This window comes from Brassica napus, chromosome C9 (genome assembly GCF_020379485.1).
Source record: "Brassica napus cultivar Da-Ae chromosome C9, Da-Ae, whole genome shotgun sequence".
NCBI classification, from domain to species: Eukaryota; Viridiplantae; Streptophyta; class Magnoliopsida; order Brassicales; family Brassicaceae; genus Brassica; species Brassica napus.
In genome coordinates this window covers 8,083,081-8,101,670 of record NC_063452.1, presented here as the reverse complement: position 1 = coordinate 8,101,670, position 18,590 = coordinate 8,083,081, and the positions used below count along the sequence as shown (strand labels likewise).

At 34.3% G+C, this 18,590-nt stretch overlaps 4 protein-coding genes and 1 pseudogene across 4 annotated transcripts; all 5 read left to right on the top strand.

Annotated features, from left to right (window-relative positions):
- The first annotated feature begins 317 nt into the window (after window positions 1-317).
- LOC106407540 (glucan endo-1,3-beta-glucosidase 7) lies at window positions 318-4,512 on the top strand. The gene is made up of 5 exons (XM_013848416.3): window positions 318-893; window positions 957-1,325; window positions 1,918-2,253; window positions 2,474-2,750; window positions 3,432-4,512. Exons 1-5 carry the CDS (start codon window positions 537-539, stop codon window positions 3,629-3,631), a joined length of 1,539 nt encoding a protein of 512 aa, XP_013703870.1. The 5' UTR covers window positions 318-536; the 3' UTR covers window positions 3,632-4,512.
- Window positions 3,982-4,512, top strand: LOC106407544. The gene has a single exon (XM_013848419.3). The coding sequence runs from the start codon at window positions 3,982-3,984 to the stop codon at window positions 4,393-4,395; it is 414 nt and encodes a 137-aa protein (XP_013703873.1). The 3' UTR covers window positions 4,396-4,512.
- A 121-nt stretch (window positions 4,513-4,633) lies between these two features.
- LOC106407543 lies at window positions 4,634-8,411 on the top strand. The gene has a single exon (XM_022709151.2). The coding sequence runs from the start codon at window positions 6,777-6,779 to the stop codon at window positions 7,614-7,616; it is 840 nt and encodes a 279-aa protein (XP_022564872.1). The 5' UTR covers window positions 4,634-6,776; the 3' UTR covers window positions 7,617-8,411.
- A 252-nt stretch (window positions 8,412-8,663) lies between these two features.
- Window positions 8,664-10,849, top strand: LOC106407542 (putative F-box/FBD/LRR-repeat protein At4g26350). Its single transcript, XM_013848417.3, has 3 exons — window positions 8,664-9,419; window positions 9,507-9,641; window positions 9,742-10,849. The coding sequence occupies exons 1-3, from the start codon at window positions 8,784-8,786 to the stop codon at window positions 10,030-10,032; spliced, it is 1,062 nt and encodes a 353-aa protein (XP_013703871.1). The 5' UTR covers window positions 8,664-8,783; the 3' UTR covers window positions 10,033-10,849.
- Window positions 10,850-15,973: 5,124 nt separating this feature from the next.
- Window positions 15,974-17,858, top strand: LOC106408996 (annotated as a pseudogene).
- Window positions 17,859-18,590: the final 732 nt, after the last annotated feature.

Below are 18,590 nucleotides of genomic sequence, written 5' to 3'. Positions count from 1 at the left end.
AATTGTTGTTTTTTTCATATAACGTGATGAACCTTATTTAAAAATGAAACTTATAATACACTTGTAGGCCCGGTCCATAGAGAAAACCGAAGAAGCAAAGGTTTCCGACCTTCATAAATACATATTAGTTTCGGTCATCAATGTACAAAGTATCCTTTAGTTTAGTGGTATAAATGTTGGTGTTTATATCTCAATAACCCGGGTTTGAACCACAGTCTTAACACTTTTTCACACTTTTTAAAAGTGAGATCCATCAAAATGCTATGGGTCTTGCCTCGCGAAAGAGAAAAGTGTACTATTATATTACAGATTAACTAACTTATTATTTTTATATATGGAATAATTAAGAAAAAGGTTCAAATATTATTTTTGGGTTTAGTTTAGACAATGATATCACATTGAAAACTATTTTGTTCTATCCTTTTTCTTTTTTGAACTGAAGTGTCGTTTCTTCTAACAGTTCAAAACCTAACCCTCCTCATAATTAGTCTTTACATTTCAAAATCTCACTTGCTTCTCCACATTCATCTGCTCTCATGGCTCATTCCATCTTCTTCTTCTCTCTCTTCCTCTTTCTCTTCTCCAACTCGCCGGCAGATGCAGATTCGTTTATCGGAGTAAACTACGGCTTACTCGCCGACAACCTCCCCTCACCGTCTGATGCAGCCAAGCTCATCCAGTCCAGCTCCATTCAAAAAGTGAGGCTATACGGCGCAGATCCCACCATCATCAAGTCCTTAGCCGGAACCGGCGTCGGAATCGTCATTGGAGTAGCCAACGGAGATCTCCCATCCCTCGCCTCCGATCTCAACGTCGCCTCTCAGTGGATCGGCACCAACGTCCTCCCTTTCTATCCCGCCTCCGACATCATCCTCATCAATGTCGGCAACGAGGTCAGTTAATCTCACAACTTTCTCGAGAAAACAAGAAAACTAATCTCTTCCCATCTCATGCAGATTCTGTTGTCGAATGATCTGAACCTGGTAAGCCAGCTTCTTCCGGCGATGCAAAATGTCCAAAAGGCCCTTGAGGCGGTTTCACTCGGCGGGAAAATCAAGGTGTCTACGGTTCATGCCATGACGGTGCTGGGCCAATCTGACCCGCCATCGGCTGGTTCGTTTGCTCCCGGTTATCAGGCCGGTTTAAAAGGCATCTTACAGTTTCTTAGCGAAACCGGGTCGCCTTTTGTCATCAACCCGTACCCGTTCTTTGCGTACCTGGGTGACCAGAGGCCTGAAACGCTGTCGTTTTGCCTCTTCCAGCCTAACCCTGGACGTGTCGACTCCAATACCGGAATCAAGTACATGAACATGTTTGATGCTCAGGTAAATGATTAAGTACAGTTAGCTCTCACGGGTCGGTTGAGTAGGGTCTGTAATAACCAAATTAGAGTCATTAGAAAATTGTTAAAATTATTGTTAACCTGATATAAAACAGGTTTGTAACATGAGTTTGGCATAAACACTTTCTTAAACTTGTCTTCAAACTGAAAAATAGCTAAGTATTTGGTTTTGAATTTGGTGGACTATTTTATATCTAATCATACAATCCAGTTGAAACATCATGTATACAGTATTACTAATTATTTAATCAAATTGACAGCAAAGCATTTTTTTTATGTAATTTGGTCTCAGTCTCATGGTAGGTTCATTTGTTATAATTTATTGTTACACCGAGATCTACAATTCTTTATTGTAATTATATAATGATTATAAAGCATGTGAAAGTTGGTAGCTGAACGTTGGGAATCCAAATACTATATGACATATATATTCGCAATAGATTTTGTAGCAAAGAACTTGGTCTCTATTTACTTTTCCACTTGCAATAAAATAATCTTATTGTAGTAAAATCGAAGAAGCATTTGTTTCTTGCCATACACGTTATACTGGTCCATTTAACATGGGATTTGTTTAGGTTGATGCGGTGCACTCAGCTTTGAAATCGATGGGATTTGAGAACGTGGAAGTGGTGGTGGCAGAAACAGGCTGGCCAACGAGCGGTGATAGTAACGTGGTTGGTCCCAGTGTTGAGAACGCGCAGACTTACAATGGGAACCTAATCGCTCATTTAAGGTCTATGGTTGGGACTCCCTTAAGACCCGGCAAACCCATCGACACTTATATTTTCGCTCTCTTTGACGAGAACCTCAAGCCAGGTCCTTCCTTCGAGCGATCTTTTGGCCTTTTCAAGCCTGATCTTACCATGGCCTACGACATTGGTCTCACTAAAACTAGTAGTAGTGGTAGTCAGGTAATTAGATGATACCATGACCAATTATTGTTGATTTAGTCTCAAAGGTATTTAATTAACCATTTGTAATGGACCAGATCTTGTAACATATATACTGGTTTTTAATATAATTATTGTTGATTTAGTCTCAAATGTTTTTAATATAATAAACCAGGCATAATGCATGTTGTTGAAATTGTTCTTAGCTATTTATACTGAATGATGTTTGTGATGATAGTAGACGTCACAGTCTCCACCATTGGGAAAATCAGCAACATCAGTGGGATGGTGTGTGCCAATGGAGGATGCGACTGAGGAGCAATTGCAAGCAAGTCTAGATTGGGTTTGTGGACAGGGAATTGATTGTGGTCCGATAACGCCAGGAGGGGTGTGTTTTGAGCCTAACAATGTCATGTCTCATACAGCCTATGCTATGAACTTGTATTTCCAAAAATCTCCTGAAAACCCTACGGATTGCGATTTCTCTCAAACTGCAAGGATTACATCCAATAACCCTAGTAAGTTTTTCTCCTTATCTTTGCCATCATCATCATTATTGTTGGGGATCACGAACTTCTAATTATTCCAATTTTTTTTTGCAATTAATAGGGCAATCAATGGTTTTATTATACTAGTGTTAGTCTTTACACACTTTTTATTAATGATATAACAATCATATGTTTGCATTTGGTGGAAACAAATCTTAGTAAGAGGTCGTTACTGTATTCTAAACCATACTTGATACATTCATGAGTTCATTAGAAATCTAGATTCATGCTACATGTGATCTGCTGGAAGAAAGAACAAAAAGCCATAAGCCCAATTATCATAAATGTAGATCATGCCAAATTAAACCAAATATCAACTTTCATCAATGATAGGTGGATGAGCATATTGTCTAAGATGATATTGTATCTGTATTTTGCAATTATATATCTAGATTGGGTTCCTCCTATACTTGTGTTTAGGTAGATGTTAGATATAAATAAGGTACAGAACGAGTTGACATGATTTGTCTACCATTTTCTCCTATATTTGTTTGTATACATCAAGACTGTGACTTGCAGGTGTTACTCACCTCCAATTTTTAAAACTTACTTTTAACTTAAATATATATTTAAAAGATTATACAAAATGTCTCTTAGATTTTAGTCCTCACGCTAATACTTTTTTCTTTATTTTGACTTTCCTGATTTTAGGTTATAGCAATTGCGTTTACCCAAGAGCAGGATGGTCTGGAGATGAAAGCCTAGGAGGAGCGATGAATAAATATGTGACTTCAGACAAAACAATAGAGACGAATGGATCAGAATGCTCCTCCTCTTTTCTGTCTTTGCCTCTCTTTATGATCATCTTTTTCATTGTTCTTCCACTTTCCCACCATATGAATTTCTTGTAGTTGCCTTTATTTATTAGTCTTAAAACCTAATTTTCTGCCCCTTTTCCATCTAATCATTTTGGTTTTGTCCATTAATCATAAGCCTTTTTTTATATATAATCATTCGCATTATCCTTGTAGTAGAACATGATACTTGATACCCATTAGTGTATCTTTTCAAAAGCAGATTCGAAAGGTGAAAAGCAGAGCGGTGGTTTTTTCAAAAGGAATATGTTCCTTCCAATTTTCATTTCTATCTCAAATACAATGGGTGTAAATGTTTTCAACGATTTATACATATGGATGCTTATGTATGCCTGTGTAATCTTCCAATACAATACAAAGTAAAGTAGACATAGGAAGAGAGAGAGATGGGTTGGTTTGTTAAGGAAAGAAGAGGAGGTGCTTGGAAGCGAGGATGGTTGGAAGAAACACTGTTCTCGTCTTCAGCACCTCCTCTAACACTACTAACTCTCTTTGCCATCATATCTCTGCTCCTCTTTCTCTCCTCCTACCCACGTTACAGGTACGAGGTTGAGAAAACCGCAATGAATCTCAAGCTCTTTCTCATGTTCCTCCCAATTCTTTTTGTCTTTCTGCTGGTCTCTTTGCAGTTCGTCCATCGAATTCTCTTCAGATCCTCTTACTACGTCAGAGCAAACCAGGCTGCGTCCCTTTTTGGAGAAGGCCACTTTCCCTGGGGAGTCTTGCTTATGCTAGTTCTTTTACTTCTTTTGGTTTCTAAACAATCTTACTTTCACTCCTTATGGTACCCGACCTTATGATCTTTCCATCTCGTTTCTTTATATTCCAGAAACATACTTTATAGATTGATATTTGTTTCTTGTAATCCACATCCAACTCTACACATGTGTTATGTGCTAACCTATTTTGATATGCTCTTTCTTTTAGTAACAAATATGTCTGACAAGCTCGGATGAATACACAAATATTATACATGACATTTTTATCATTACCTATACGGCACAGCAAATGATTAATCATAAAATCTAGGGGGCGTCTATTCAATTGAGAGTTTTAGCCTTTTAGGTGATTTGTGTCAAAATGACAAATCCACTGTTATTGAAACATGAATTTTAAAAACTCATTTAAAATTCGGTGTTATTGAACTTGACATTTTATAAAGTACTCTGAAATCCACTTTCAAGTGATTTTAGAGTGTTTGGGTGGAGTTTCTTAGTTAAAAAAATAAAACTCAAATCTCATGGTTTTAGGTGATATTCTAGTGTGGGTTAACAAAAATCATTTTATTCTCTGCAATTCCTTAAAATCATCTAAAACCTCATTAAAAGTCAAATCCCCTCGTATCTATATTATTAAAGCATAATCTGCCATTGATTTTTTTAGTTATTTACAATGGCATACCATTACTTTTTCTAGATTATTTTTCTATTTTAATAAATTGTTTCCTCTTTTACAATTGGTAGTAAATTATGTTAACATATATAATCATTGGATTCTAACTACTTTCCTATCCAAAATTATGTATTCACATTTATATATAACGAAACGTGTACCATATTTGCAATCGATCATTTTTTTAATTCAAAATTCTGTATTGACATTTACAAATATACAAAACTAGATGATAACCCGCGCGCATGCGCGGAGTGAGTTTTTATAATAATGTGTTTATTAAATAGTTTTAACATTTTGAAACACTACAATTTTTATCAATTATAAAATGGCGAATACAAATGTTGGTCTCTTAAATATATTATCGTTGTTGAAGAGTTAAGATATTACATCTCATTTTAATTATTTTTAAGATTTCATATGCACGAAAAGAAATTAAGTTTTGCGGATGACATAAATCACCAAAACCAAATAGGCAACATCGAGTATTAATGACGAAAGGTGATTAGGTTTTCTGCTCTCGATTTGTTTACTATTGACTCTCCATCAGTGATTTTATTTTCTACCTCTATAAAATTGTTATTTCGTTCTCGTCCTTGTTCATTGATATGAGTTAAGTTTTTTTTTAACTTCTTCTATGAATTCGGTGAATTACATAAGTGTCAATTTAAAAAATAGACATCTGTAAAATTAGTTTCACTCCAGATACATATCTAAGAATTAAAAGTTTGAAAAAAAATTTCCGGCAAACTATACTAACAGGTTAGTGTTTATATATAATATATTAAGCTGTTATAGAATATAAGTGCAGACTAGAAATATAAATGTATGTCTAATATATATTCACCAGCTCGGTCAAAAAATCATCTAGTTTTAGATTAAATGAGAATCATTATCCCAACAAAAGAAAAAGATACCCTTCGATGTTAGCCCCAGTTTCCAGTTTACCATAACAAATTAGTCTGTCCTTTTAAAGGAGATGTTAACAGTAATTTGTATGTGCTACTGTTAACATTTCATAAATCCCATTTTTCCGTTACATACTCGAGATCCTATCCAGGCAGTCAGTGCTTTTACAAAAAAAAAACCCAGTCAGTGTTTCTATATATCAGTATCTAGACAAAGCTTAAAACTGAAATAATGCAAACCTCTCCGTTAAGACTTTACGGTAGTGGGCCTAGTGGGTACTTTGGGAAGTTTTGGTGCAACAAACAATTCACTTGATTGAATTTACCCTAGCTTTTTCCAATATTTTTTCAAAAAAAAAAAAACAAACAATTCACTTGAGAGAATCAAAAGAAATAATTTTGAAGCTTAAATTGGAATATTAAGAGACTTGAATTTAATTTTACTGACAGGTGGACGCTGGGATTCGGAGCAAAAATGAAATATATAAACCGTAACAAACAAAGGGGGCTAATTATTATGTTAGTACAGAATATGTTGTTATTGATATATTCTACGAATATTATTATTTTTCCATGAAAAACTTATCTACTATTTATGTTTAATATTTTTTTCTTGATAAAATTTCGATCTTTTAGTATTGATAAAGTTAAAAGTCTACGAAAATATTTTGTACGGGTTAGAAAATATTTTGTACGGATTAGAAAATATTTTGTACGGGTTTAAGAATATTTTTATACATACATATTTTGTTCGCAAATAAACCTATATATACGTCTTGTTGTTTCGCTGTGTTATCCAAAACGTCCCTTTCAGATCTCACATCATCCCTTCATCATATTTTCCTCTATCCTTCACAGCATATCGTCTCTCTACTTACACCATGGATCCAAACGATCGTATCAACCTTGATCTGTCCTTGGGGATTGGTCCTCAAGCAAAAGATCCGGTCGAGCAACATTGCAAGTTGATGGAACTCTTAAGATCAGTAAGTGATTCTACACAAAATGCCCAGCCTTCTCCTCCTCTTCCTCCACTTCACACGATGCCTCCTGGATACTACAACCTCACATACCCTCAGAATGCAGCAGGACAACTCCTTCTGCCTCCTATAACGAACCAGCGTGGAGTTGGAACCTTGGAGACTCCCCGGCCAGGAACTAGGTTAGGTCGCCCACCTGGTGGGCACCATGCACGTCGTAATTCATCTAAAGCGGCTGCCACGGTTGAAGAAAGCGTTGACAAGGATATCGTACCACCATATCCATGGGCGACCACAAGGCCAGCCCGAATTCACAACCTTAGATACTTGTATGTGAATAATATAAACGTGATCGTTGGACAAGTCCATTGCAAGCCTTGCGAGAGTACTCAAACCATTGAGTATAATCTCACGGAGAAGTTTGGGGAATTGTATCGTTACATTTATGACAACAAGGAGGTGCTGCGTCACCGAGCCCCGAAAGTTTGGTCTTGTCCTAAACTGACTCCATGTTGCTCATGCAAGAACGGGATGAAGCCGGTGATCGGCGAGAATAAGGAAGAAATCAACTGGTTATTTCTTTTGTTAGGGCAAATGTTGGGATGTTGTACTTTGGATCAGCTCAGGTACTTTTGTGACAAAACTAGTCAACATAGAACCGGTGCAAAGGATCGTGTACTCTACATAACTTATTTTGGTCTATGCACGCAGCTCGAGCCATGCGACTTATTTAGTCTATGACTTGTATCGGAATCGGGCAGGGCTGATGGCTTTTAAGGTTTATTTTGGTTTTCATAGTGAGTTTTAGGGGTTTTAAGGAACAAGTATTATTAATGCGTTCAGTAAAAAAAAAGGATTATTAATGCGTAAGTTTAGGGTTTACGTCTTTCAAGCAGCAATATACATTCCATTTGGAGCGAGAGGAATAGAATCCTCAATCACCGGCACAGCTCATTCAGTTCATGGACAAGTTGGTGCGTAACAGATTCTCTACGCTTACCAGAAGGTGGGCTACACATTTTGACAAAGCAATGTCAAAGTGGTTTCAGTCACGAGAGTAAAAGGATACTCTGGTCTTCCAATCACATGTAGGTTGAGTTATAAAACCAAACCTTAGACCATGATTATCGCCTGCACGTTTTCATAGGCACAATTTTTTTTTTTTTGGCTGATTAAAAAAAAGATGGAAACAATAAAAAGACCACCAATCGCGGGCCGCCATGTGTCAGTAGGACCCGCAAACAGTGCAAGAAATATACCAAAGTCGATCTTTATTTCCTCTCCTCTGTTATTGTTTTTAACCCAAAAAATGGGTTCCGCCACTTAGAACCCCTTCTTGTAACCCGCGATAATCTTGCTCTTAGATCATTCTTTTTACAACTGTTTTTGAGATAGAATTAATTTACCATTCTTTCAAAAAAATGCATAAGTCGTCCTTTTGTATTCTTTTTGTTAAAATCTGTAATTAGTATGTATTATGTGAAAACTAAACGAAGAAAAAAAAAATCATCCTGATAGACTTGAATTATATGCTAATATATATCATGTTTTCTTTAAAGTTATTAAGCGATAAATGCTAATTAAATATTATTAACAGAAGGCTGAAGGTATATCTGAAGAACAAAATAAAAAAAAAGCAAAATTAGTAGTGGTAGGCTATTTTTGGCCCAGGGGCCCTTGCACGCAACATCGTTATATTTAGTTTAGTGGATTTATTTCTCCACAATAAATGATTTATATCTTTTTTTTCAATGATTATTTCTCAACAATCAATTTGCAATTTGTTTAGGTTTTTGATTATCAGTCGTTTTAGGACTCTGTTATATATACACGCTTCTTCTATTCAGAGTTCAAAGTCTAGGGTTTATCTGTTGTTCTCAATACCAATTAGTTGAAAGATCGGAGAGCATGGGTATGATTAGTGACTTACCTGACCAGATGCTCCTTGAGATTCTATCATGGCTTCCAACAACAGAAGTGGTAGCCACAATGCTTTTGTCCAAACAATGGAAGTTTCTTTGGAAGCAAGTGCCAAAACTTTATTATAATTATAGCGAACACGAGGGCAGAGACTTTTCAGAATTCGTGAGCAGGTCTTTGCAGTCACAAGTGGCTCCAAGTTTCAAAAGTCTCAAGTTATCGGTAAGTCCTTATTGCGACTCGAGGGATGTTAAAAATTGGATTGATTTAGCAGTTTCGCGGTTTGTGCTTGAGCTTGAAATCGACCTTACCGCCGCTCAAAACCCGATGATCACGGCTCTTCCAAAGAGTATGTACACTTGCGGGACACTAAGTTGTTTGAGGCTAAAGGCTCTTGTACTCGATGATATACCTGAAGACTATCCAATCTGTCTTTCATCACTTAATTATTTGTACCTCTCCGTGTCAATTCAAGTGTCGGCTGACAAATTTATTGGCAAGCTCTCAGCTGGTGCTCCTCTTCTTAAAAAGACAGTGGTGCAAGGTCCTGTCTATGGTGATGAGTTTCTTGATTCTATGACAAGTTATAGCGAGCTGAGGAGCTTTACAACGTGCTTATCAGAGGTAAAAACGGACCTTTCTATTTTAAGTACTAATTTACAATCTATCGAAAATATATACTCACTCGTACGTTAATTAACTCAAATGCAGTGGGGTCCCACCGTCGACTCTTACTTTAATAAGCTTGAGCATTTGTGTATGTGCACATGTTCCTCTGGATGGTGGGATTTGTTAATCAATTTTCTTCAACATTCCCCTATATTACGCCAACTCCAGCTAATCAAGGTACATTCTTTTTTTTTTTTTTTTTTTGAGAACTTGACAATGAAACTGGAGCTTGTTCATATGATCGTTGTAAATCTTCGTATTGTTTCTCTCTCCTCAGTCTTGCAACTCGCGGCCTCTGTCTTCTGGGAATCAGCCAGGTTTTACTAGTACTACTCATGTTCCGGAGTGTTTGTCAACAACGCTTCAAACCTTGGAGTGGAGAGATTATGCAGAAACTGAATTTGACATGCCGGTGGTCTCTTTTCTCCTTAAGAAGGCTACACGTTTAACCGAGGCCAAGATCTTCCCCGAATCAGCTGCCGGTCCAATTGAGAAGCTTAGAATCCGCACTGGCCTGGCAAAGTTATCTAGAGGTTCACCTTTATGTCATCTTAACTTAGGGAATTAAATTTCAAAATTCATTATATTTTCTAAACAATTGCATATTAATGTTTTCAGAAAGTTCAGGGTCTCTCCATATATGATTCTTTTGCTATATTCATGTTTTTTGTCACATTTGCGAACTAACTTACGTTGTCGCAAAGCTTAATGATCTTTCAGCCAAGAGACGGAAACGAAGTTATATTTTCTTACCTTTTTTTTTTTGTCAAAGTATTTTTTACCTTTCTTGTCAGACAAGTTACCAATTCAAGAAGTACAACAAAAAGAGATACGAAAGAGAGTTATAAAGTCACTTTCGATGAGTTTTAATTATTATTTGAGTTAACAAACACGTGTGAGTGAGTTAGATTAGTGATAAGTGGATTGATCCAATCAATTTTATATACTAGTTAATGTTCTTTTCAATTTCCTATTCTAATGTGAAACAATTTGTTTCTAATAATATATTTTAAGATGATGTTTTATAAGCATTAATCTCGGAATGTTCAAGTATTCATGGGCCAACTTTGGACCAAATATTTTCTTTGACTTAAAGCTTGGAGTATACAGTAACATAGGATAGAATATTTTTAGTAATCGATGTAGAATGATAAGTTTTGCGACCATTGTGTTAAATCCAAAATTGGCTTCTGTCAATTTTCCCTCTCTTATCCTATATATTAATAGAGAAACATTTAAAAAGTTATAACATATAGTTTGAATTAATTAAAAAAATGCTCTGCTGAGTTGTCACATAATTAGAATGCTAATTTTGTTTACGTGGCGGTTTGAAAATCAAATGAAAATTTTGTTAGTCTAAAATTAAATTGCTATAAAATATTATATTATATAGTATGTCAATTATGAACCATTCATTTATCAAATTGAAATTATTATATATTTTTTCTTTAAATAAAACCTACGAAATTACCTAATATGATTAAGATATATATATGACAATTAATGATTTTAAATAATAAAGATTTGCTAACAATCTGTATACTTTCTATCATTTTTGTTTAATTATTTATTATTAAAATAAATTACACAATTATATTAATCATATAATAAAAATTTAGATTTTTTGTATATGTTGTATTTTGAATTTTTCAAAACGAGTAGAAATTATTAAAACTGTTAAAAATCTCACATAAACTTTTGTGATGATGGTTAAATTTTTTTTCTATAATAAGATACAATGATTATAAAATAATATGAATAAATAATTTTATTTTAATAAGTATTTATGTTAATATGTATATATATATATATATTTCATATCGTTTAAATTAAACTATACATCATATGAAAATAATACTTATATTTTGATATGCATTGAACATATATTGAAAAGTTAATATTTTAATTTTGAAATCTTCATTGTTTTTTTTAATTGATTATAAATTATTGAAACACTAAACATTCCACATAAAAAAAAGGGCTTTTTGCAAAATTGACCTACAACTTAAAGTCAAACACAAAACTAACCTTTTTTTTTTTAAATTAGTTTTGCCCTATTCACCCCACAAGTTCATATAATTTACGAAAATGCCATCAATTTTTTTTTTTTTCTTTCGAAAATGACATTTTTACTCTCTCACCCTCATCATCTTCAAGTAATTACAAGATTGCCATTGTCATCAATACCACAACCATCATGAACAACCAATTTGAAGCTCTTAATGCTCCCAAAATCGATTTACCCTTCTTCTTTTTCCATTCTTGTGAACTAAACACAACATATCTCTCACTTTCTCTCCACAATGAGCTAAAAAAAACCAAGATTTTGATTCTAAAATTTTTATGGTTCATAGAGTCATAGAAGCTAACGATTCTGGGTGGGCGACTTTCGTTTGTGATTCTGTGTGCTTGGAGAAGCCTTATGTATGCTAAGGAACTTATCTCACCAATTTAAGGTATGACATCGAGTTTTTTTCCAGATCTGTTCGTCAGACGACTTACTTGGGAAGTCGTCTGGCTGTAGACGACTTACCTGAAGTCGTCTGGCTGTAGACGACTTACCTGAAAGTCGTCTGGTCAACGCAAAAGTTATTTTTGCAATTGACTTTGAAATCTGTAACCTGAGACGACTGAAAGTTAAGTCGTCTACTATTGTTTGGTTTCAAAAAAATTTCCAAAGAACCTAGACGACTTACATTTCAGTCGTCATAGGTTAGTTTTGCATTTGACTGGATAATTACAGAAGTTTGACTTCCCCAGACGACTTACATTTCAGTCGTCTGTCGAAAATTAAAATAATAATATTTTTTTAAAAGTAAACGACTTACAATTAAGTAGTCATAGGTTAGTTTTGCAATTGAAAAAAAAAACTTCAAGATTTAATTATACACAGACGACTTATAATTCAGTCGTCCACTAGATGACTTACTTGTAAGTCGTCGAGGATTTTTTCCGAGATTCTGGTCAAACCTCGTAAATCCTGGACGACTTACATTTTATAAGTCGTCTGTATATAATTAAATCTTGAAGTTTTTTTTTTCAATTGCTAAACTAACCTATGACGACTTAACTGTAAGTCCTCTACTTTTAAAAAAATATTATTATTTTAATTTTCACTAGACGACTGAAATGTAAGTCGTCCAGAAAAGTCAAACTTCTGAAATAATCCAGTCAAATGCAAAACTAACCTATGACGACTGAAATGTAAGTCGTCTAGCTTTTTTGGAGTTTTTTTTTAACCAAACAATAGTAGACGACTTATTTTCAGTCGTCCGAAATAACAGATTTCAAAGTCAATTGCAAAAATAACCTCTGCGTTGACCAGACGACGTATAGTTAAGTCATCTGGACAACTTAGATTGAAGTCGTCCGCGTCTTCTCCGCTAGTTTTTAAGTCTTCTACGTTAGTTTTTGAATAACTTGTATTTTTAAGAGTGATAAGTAATTTCAAGATATGTAAAACTCATATTTACAAAATATGTTCTCTCCCTTAGTTTTACTAAATTTGACTAAGTTTTTCAACGCAAACTTTTAAAAAATATGATATGCTTTGACTAGTTACTATTGTTTGTTTCCATCTCTTAAGTATTGTTGTTATAGACAATAATGATGACTATTGTTATGAGTTGGAAGAAGGGTTAAATGCTTCTTAAAATGTTGTATCAATATGAAGCTACCAACATTCTTGTTTATTAAGATGAGAAAAGGCCATTGGAGTTTATTATTGCATATGAGAGATCCAAAGATATGAAAAAGACAACTGAAGTCTATTATTTCATTGATTTGTAAATGTGTAAACACATTGTTAGCACATTTAATACATCTTGGAAAACATTATTACTGATTTTACAAAAAATTCACAACTAAAAGAGTAGACATGCAATTCACAAAACAGACCACAAACAAAACTATTATAGATCATTCCTCTACAAAGACAAGCTTGGATTCCACTTGAGTAGACAAGACCAGACGACTTTTAAGAAGTCCAGACGACTTCTAAGAAGTCCAGACGACTTCCAGGAAGTTCAGACGACTTTGTCAGACGACTTTACAGGAAGTCCAGACGACTTTTGGGAAGTCCAGACGACTTTCAGACGACTTCCAGACGACTTCCAGACGACTTTCAGACGACTTCCAGACGACTAACAAGTAAGTCGTCCCAAAAGTCTTCCAGATCTAAAAAACCTGCATATTAAATCCAGATCTGAAAAACCTACATATTCAAAAACGTTCAAATGGCTTAAAAACAGAAAAAATGAGTGGAAGATTAGATAAATCTACCTTTACAGAACACACAAAAATACATATCTAAAAATAATAGATCTACCTTTAAATTAGTGGAAGATGAGTACCATCTAATTAAAAACCTGCAAAAAAGATAGATTAGTAAGAAAGACATGAGACAAAACTGAAAAATTCATATAAAGTTTGGTGTTTTCAAGGCAAAGAGATTAGAGTGGGTTTGGAGAGTTTTAGTTTGGGAAAAAAGTAATAACTTTATACAACAAGAAGTTACCAAATGAAGAAAAATCAGACATAAGAACTTACCAAAACGCTCAGAAAAATCCAGATGACTTCCTGGAAGTCCAGACGACTTCCTGGAAGTCCAGACGACTTTGCTTCCAAGAAGTCCAGACGACTTCCAGACGACTAACAGGTAAGTCGTCTCAGAAGTCTTCCAGATCTGAAAAACCTGCATATCAAATCCAGATCTGAAAAACCTGCATATCCAAAAACGTTCAAATGGCTTAAAAATAGAGAAAATGAGTGGAAGATTAGATGAATCTACATTTATAGAACACACAAAAATACGTATCTAAAATTAATAGATCTACCTTTAAATTAGTGGAAGATGAATACCATTTGATTAAAAACCTGCAAAAGAGATAGATTAGTAAGAAATACATGAGACAAAACTGAAAAATTCTTATAAAGTTTGGTGTTTTCAAGTCAAAGAGATTAGAGAGAGGTTAGAGAGTTTTAGAATGATGAACATTACATTTTTGTTGCAGCCATTTGGGAGGAGGAGAGAGAATGTGTAAATTTTTCTTTATATAGGGAGACAAAAAATCCAATTAGGTTAAATATTTTTGACTCAGACGACTTCCTAGACGACTTACATTTCAGTCGTCTGTTGAAGAAATTAAAACAGACGACTTACATGTAAGTCGTCCAGAAGAGTTTAATATTTTTAGTGGGAAATTAAATATTTTTAGCGGGAAACTAAAATAGAAGACTTTCCAGACTGGTTTAAATTATTTAAGCGGGAAAATAATTTTTTTAAAAAAATTTAGGCGGGAATATTTGGACGACTTACATGTAAGTCGTCTGTTTTAATTTCTTCACCAGACGACTGAAATGTAAGACGTCCGAGTAAAATGATCCGGTTAGGTTAAAACGTACATTGGTAAAATTAAAGATCGGTACGATGTGGACGACTGAAATATACGTCGTCCGGGTAAATTATTCAACAAACGACTGAAATATAAGTCGTCCACACCCTAAACATAACCCCTAAACTTAATTATCTAATTAAACACTTCATAAAACCAAATCAAACTTGAAAAGTGTTTACTATACACAGAAATAAACACATATAGGTGAAAATTAATTTTTGAAAAAAACATTTTAGTTTTCCAAAATCTAACCCTAACAATACATACAATACTACAACATATGTTTGTCAAACTCCTAAACCAAAATATTTCATGATTCCCTACTTCCACTCATCTATCTTTAAAATAAACTGGTACTAGACGACTTACACTTCAGTCGTCCAGACGACTTACACTTCAGTCGTCCAGACGACTTCCAACATCTCAGACGACTCAGACGATTTACTGGGGCTATATTCGTAAAAATGGCTTCTGTTTTTTTGTTTGGTCACAAGGGGTTGAGCTGTAATTTCACTAGGCTTTTAGGTTAGTTTTGCATTTGATTCAAGTTTGGGTATAGGTTTGGGATTAAAATCAAGTTGTGGGTTAGTTTTGGCAAAAACCCCTAAAAAAAAATCGTTAGTGTAAAATTTTGTTACACAAATATGCAAATAATCATAAAATCATATGAGTAGAAACCTCATTTAATAAATATCCATATTAAAAATATACTATATATTTATGTTAATATCATTTAAATTTAATTATATATCATATATGATAGATAAGATTGATTGTTTTGATTTATTTACCCTAAAATGATTGCGAATAAACAAGAACGATCGTTTGATTTATATGCGCAAGCCAATTTATTACATAATAGTAACTAATTTCTTAGTTATTTAATATATAATTATTATTTTATTATTGCATAATATGCAGAAAAACATAATATAAGTAATAAATATAAAATATTTATCTAGCACAAGGTGCATATCTTAACCTAAGTATGTATATCTTTAATAATTTTAAACCTTAAACATTTTCTAAATCTCAGGTCAAAATAATATAACGAAATGAGAATAAACTCAAAATTCAATATTTATATCGAACAATAATCAAAATGAAAAAAACGACACAATAATGAGAAAAAACTTTTCATAACTATAATTAACTTTTAAATTGCTAAATCATGATATGAAACCGAGCAGACATAGTTTCATTGTAACCAAATAGTAAGCCTGAGATTCTCTGGCAGACGTTAGGTTCTTATGCGATAAGTGATTTTTTGACCTAATTTTTTTTTTTTAAAATGGGATCAGCTCATGAGTAAACAAATTATGTAATTAACAAAAAAAATTAAAAAATTGTTTAAGGGTCAAAAATATTAATTCGATCAAGAATATAAATTTTATTTTCCATACGATATTTTTTAAATAATTTTCATATAAATTCACGATGCGTAAGTTGCATGTATTCTTGAATATTAGAACAACGAAAAAATAAAGAATTATTGAATTATTGTGGCCGTTGATTAAAACCGGGAAAGCATAACATCAGCCGAAAGAAATCTGAAAATCTGAGCATCAGCCAACCACAATCACGCCTTCTGTTCTCGGCGACTCCTAATCGAAACTTTGTCTCTTCTCCTCGCTATCTTACAAAAAAAACCCTAAACCCTCAATTTTCTCCTTCACACACTATTTTTTTTACTCTCGAAAATGGAAGACGAAGAAGGGATCGGCTTAATTCTAGCCAGAGCCACCGAGCTCAGGCTCAAGATCAGTGATTGTATCGACACCTCCAGCACCGCCGTCAGTGATGGCGTCCACTCCGGCGGCCGTAAGGATGGTTCTTCTCCAGCAAAAAAAGACGAGTTTATTGGGAATCAAGAAAAGGATTCTGACGAGGAAGAAGCTGAACGTCTTCTATGTATACGCGATGCTCTCGAATCTCTTGAATCCCAGCTTGCTGCTTTACAGGTTCGAAACCCTAAATTCAATCTGCCTCTATGTCTTTTTGTGGATTGAGTTTGAATTGGTTTCACTGTCTTAATTCTAAGTTTATGTGGAAATGATTTTTTTGGTAATAAGATATATTGTCTCATGGTAATAGATTGGTTTTCTTGTAATAAAACCAGAATCTTCGCCAAAGACAACAATATGAGAAGCAAGTGGCTCTCTCTGAGATTGATTACAGCAGGAAGATGTTGATTGAGAGAAGCTCAAGGACTACAAAGGGAAAGAATTTGAAGTGCTACGCGAGGCTTCGACTTTGCTGGTAAAAGAGTTGATTATGAGAACGATCTTCTCCTTCCTCCTTACCATGTTCATCCTCATTTACCATCGAAGCATAAGAAGTCTGATGTAAACGGGTTTGGCTCAGGACATGTCAGAAAGGTAAATCCCAACGGAGGCTCAGGAGTTATTATTGGCTTCTTAGGCTCGGTTGCAAAGATCATGCTTCCACTCATCGGTGTGATTTCGATCTTGAAAAGAGGCGCATCACTTAAACTTCTCCAGCAACAGGTAGTCAGAGCACCGAATCAGTGCCCACGGGGGAAAGTTCTGGTGTTTGGAGACGGTGAAGCAAGGTGTCTTGTGAAGGAAAGAGTCGAAATACCCTTTGACTCGGTTGTTGCCAAACGAGATGTAACTTATGGATACGGTTGAGTTGAAAAGCTCCCTTCTTTGTACTCATTGCCTCCTGGATTCAGGGTGTAAAGTTTCAACCTTTTAGCTCTTTAGATGTGAAGCTACTACATAGCTCCCCCCCCAATGTTTTGTTCTTGCTTGTGATGGTTCTCAGCAAATAATCTTAGAAGAGATAGATAGATTTGCTGGTAGTATATCTGTTCTGATATTTGAGCAGGTGGATTCAATGTGTACCACCTCACACCACTTGTGTTCCTTGTTCGGAAACTGGCTAGGTGTTATCTATACGTTCGAGTTGAGCATAGCTCTAGATAAAAAAATCGGAGATTAACAGTGGTTTAATCAGAAATTATTATTTTTATTCATTTTTATTTTAAAATAAAGTTATATATAATAAACTGTTTATGAAATAAACTAATAAATCATCATGGTCTAATGGTAACTATCGTGGTAAAGGACCCTTATGTGCTCTCTAATAAATCATCATCATGGTCTAGTGGTAACTATCATGTTAAAAGGACTCATCTTTTACTGTTTTTATTTCCATTTTTGTGGGTCGATTTCAAAGTTTTTTCTTCTTAATCTTAAGAGTTCAAACCGAAATATATCAGATTTCTATCATAACTTGTGATTTTAACTTCCAAATCTTTAAAATAGTGATATTTTTTTTAACTTTTAGCCGATTAACTAAGCGTTTCAGTCTCATGACGGTGAGTGACCGTGTTACGTTTTTCCGACGAATAAGCAGGCGCCGAACACGTTTTAGAACAGGACTTACGTTACATGGTATACCAATGTATTAGTTAATTAGTAAAATATTAAGAAAACTTATTATTTTGTTCTGTCAACAAGTTGGTCAAAGAAGTGCCACTACTCCATTAGAAACCATCTTCTATTACATAAAACTTGCACATAGTTTCATTTTATTACAACAAAATTTTATCAAGAACTTGTTCAACATAAATGTCTCTTTGGATTACGCAAAAATGTCATCATCAAAACTTTATATACACACATGATATCTTTCTTAACAAGATCATAGTTACATATAGACAAAATATTGAATATTAACAATTTAGGTTATGAATATATGGAGA